The sequence below is a fragment of the Macaca thibetana genome, chromosome 3, assembly GCF_024542745.1.
Source record: "Macaca thibetana thibetana isolate TM-01 chromosome 3, ASM2454274v1, whole genome shotgun sequence".
NCBI lineage: Eukaryota > Metazoa > Chordata > Mammalia > Primates > Cercopithecidae > Macaca > Macaca thibetana.
This window is the reverse complement of record NC_065580.1, coordinates 168,745,053-168,748,121: the sequence shown is the minus strand read 5'-3', so window position 1 is coordinate 168,748,121 and position 3,069 is coordinate 168,745,053. Positions and strand designations below refer to the sequence as shown.

General features: G+C 46.2%; 1 protein-coding gene across 1 annotated transcript; it reads left to right on the top strand.

Annotated features, from left to right (window-relative positions):
- Positions 1–1,859: 1,859 nt before the first annotated feature.
- LOC126950743 (60S ribosomal protein L7a-like) lies at positions 1,860–2,720 on the top strand. Its single transcript, XM_050784735.1, has one exon. The coding sequence runs from the start codon at positions 2,135–2,137 to the stop codon at positions 2,675–2,677; it is 543 nt and encodes a 180-aa protein (XP_050640692.1). The 5' UTR covers positions 1,860–2,134; the 3' UTR covers positions 2,678–2,720.
- Positions 2,721–3,069: the final 349 nt, after the last annotated feature.

The following is a 3,069-nucleotide window of genomic DNA, read 5'->3' as shown; positions in this document are numbered from 1 at the left end:
CAGGAAAGAGTATATAATATGCACCTCCAATTTCATGTCAAATCTTTATCACATTTAATAGTAAATTTTATCCCAAAAATAAATGTTGAAAAAAATCAGTCAAGCTACACACTTTTTAAATTAAGACATAAACCTTCATTTGAATAAAAATAGTTATTACACCATTGGATTAACTAATAAGTCATAATTAAGGCCACATTTCCAGGTCTTTACAGTCTACATTCCTGGGAACTTCTGATACTTCAAAAGTATTTAAGAGGTATGATATGGTTTGGTTATATGTGCCCACCCAAATCTCATCTCAAATTGTAATTCCCAGGGCCGGACCTGGTGAGAGGTGACTGGATTATGGGGGCAGCTTTCCTCATGCTGTTCTCACGATAGCAAGATAGTTCACGTGAGATGTGATGGTTTTATAAAGGGATCTTCCCCTTTGCTTGTTTGTTCTCACTGTCACCTGCCACCATGTAAGACACATCTTGCTTCTTTCTGCCATGATGGTATGTTTCCTGAGGCCTCCCCAGCCATTTGGAACCGTGAGTAAGTTAAATCTATTTCCTTTATTAACCACCCAGTCTCAGGTAGGTCTTTATAGCAGTGTGAGAAGAGACTTACGCCATAAATTGGTACTGGTAGAGCGGGGTGCTGCTATAAAGATACCTGAAAATGTGGAAGCGACTTTGGAACTGGCTAACAGGTAGAGGTTGGAACAGTTTGGAGGGCTCAGAAGAAGACAAGAACTTGTGGGAGAGTTTAGAACTTCCTAGATACTTGTTGAATGGTTTTGACCAAAATGTTGATAGTGATATCGACAATGAAGTCTAGGCTGAGGTTGCCTCAGATGGAAATGAGGAACTCCTTGGAAACTGCAGCAAAGGTGACCCTTGCTATGCTTTAGCAAAGAGACTGTCAGTAGTTTGCTGCTGCCCTAGAGATCTGTGGAACTCTGAACTTGAGAAAGATTGTCTGAAATTGGAACTTATGTTTAAAGAGAAAGTAAAGCATACAAGTTTGGCAATTGTGCAACCTGACCATGCAGCAGAAAAGCAAAACCTATTTTCTGGGAAGAAATTCAAGCTGGTTGCAAAAATTTGCGTTAAGTAACCAGGAACCAAAAGTTGATAGCCAAGACCATGAAAAAAATCTCTCCAGGGCATACCAGAGAAGATCACAGCAGCCCCTCCCATCATAGGCCTGGAGGCCTAGGAGGGAAAAATTGTTTCTTGGGAGCAGGCCCAGAGCCTCACTGCCACTCTGCGCAGCCTTGGAACTTGGCTCTCTGTGTCCCAGCCATTGCCACACCAGCTCCAGCCATGACTAAAAAGGGGGAATGTAGAACTCAAGCCATTGCTTCAGAGGGTGCAAGCCCCAAACCTCAGAAGCTTTCATGTGGTGTTGGGCCTGCAGGTAAACAAATGACAAGAATTGAGGTTTGGGAACCTCTGCCTAAATTTAAGGATGTATGGAAACGCCTGGATGTCCAGGCAATTTTCTGCAGGAGTGGAGCCCTCATGGAGAATCTCTGCTAGGACAGTGGATAAGGGAAATGTGGGGTTGGAGATACCACACAGAGTTCTCACTGCAGCACTGCCTAGTAGAGCTGTAAGAAGAGGGCCACCTCCCTCCTGACCCCAGAATGGTAGATCCACCGACAGCTTGCATTGTGAGCTTGGAAAGCCATAGACATTCCATGACAGCCCATGAAAGCAGCTGGGTGGGAGGGCGACTGTGCCCTGCAAAGCCATAGGGGCAGAGCTATCTAAGACCATGGGAACCCGCCTCTTGCATCAGCATGACCTGGATGTGAGACATGAAGTCAAGGAGATCAATTTAAGCTTTAAGATTTAATTACTGCTCTCTCCTCCCGCCGCCCAAGATGCCAAAAGGAAAGAAGGCCAAGGGAAAGAAGGTGGCTCCGGCCCCTGCTGTCGTGAAAAAGCAGGAGGCCAAGAAAGTGGTGAATCCCCTGTTTGAGAAAAGACCTAAGAATTTTGGCATTGGATAGGACATCCAGCCCAAAAGAGACCTCACCCGCTTTGTGAAATGGCCTCGCTATATCAGGTTGCAGCGGCAGAGAGCCATCTTCTATAAGCGGCTGAAAGTGCCTCCTGCTATTAACCAGTTCACCCAGGCCATGGACCGCCAAACAGCTACTCAGCTGCTTAAGCTGGCCCACAAGTACAGACCAGAGACAAAGCAAGAGAAGAAGCAGAGGCTGTTGGCCCGGGCCGAGAAGAAAGCTGCTGGCAAAGGGGATGTCCCCACTAAGAGACCACCTGTCCTTCGAGCAGGAGTTAACACCATCACCACCTTGGTGGAGAACAAGAAGGCTCAGCTGGTGGTGACTGCACATGACGTGGATCCCATCGAGCCGGTTGTCTTCTTGCCTGCCCTGTGTTGTAAAATGGGGGTCCCTTACTGCATTATCAAGGGGAAGGCCAGACTGGGCCGTCTAGTCCACAGGAAGACCTGCACCACTGTCGCCTTCACACAGGTGAACTCGGAAGACAAAGGCGCTTTGGCTAAGCTGGTGGAAGCTATCAGGACCAATTACAACGACAGATACGATGAGATCCGCCATCCCTGGGGCGGCAATGTCCTGGGTCCCAAGTCTGTGGCTCGTATCGCCAAGCTCGAAAAGGCAAAGGCTAAAGAACTTGCCACTAAGCTGGGTTAAATGTACACTGTTGAGTTTTCTGTACATAAAAATAATTAAAATACAAATTTTCCTTCAAAAAAAAAAAAAAGATTTAATTACTGCCATGCCTGGTTTCAGACTAACATGAGCCCTATAATCCCTTTGTTTTGGCCTCTCCCATTTGGAATAGGAACATTTAGCCAATGCCTGTACCCCACTGTGTCTTGGAAGTAACCAACTTGTTTTTTATTTTACAGGCTCATAGGTGGAAGGGACTTGCCTTGACTCAGATGAGACTTTGGACTGTGGACTTTTGAGTTAATGCTGAAATGACTTAAGACTTTTGGGGACTCTTGGGGAGGCACGATTGGCTTTCAAATGTGAGGACATGAGATTTGGGAAGGGCCAGGGATGGAATGATATGGTTTGGC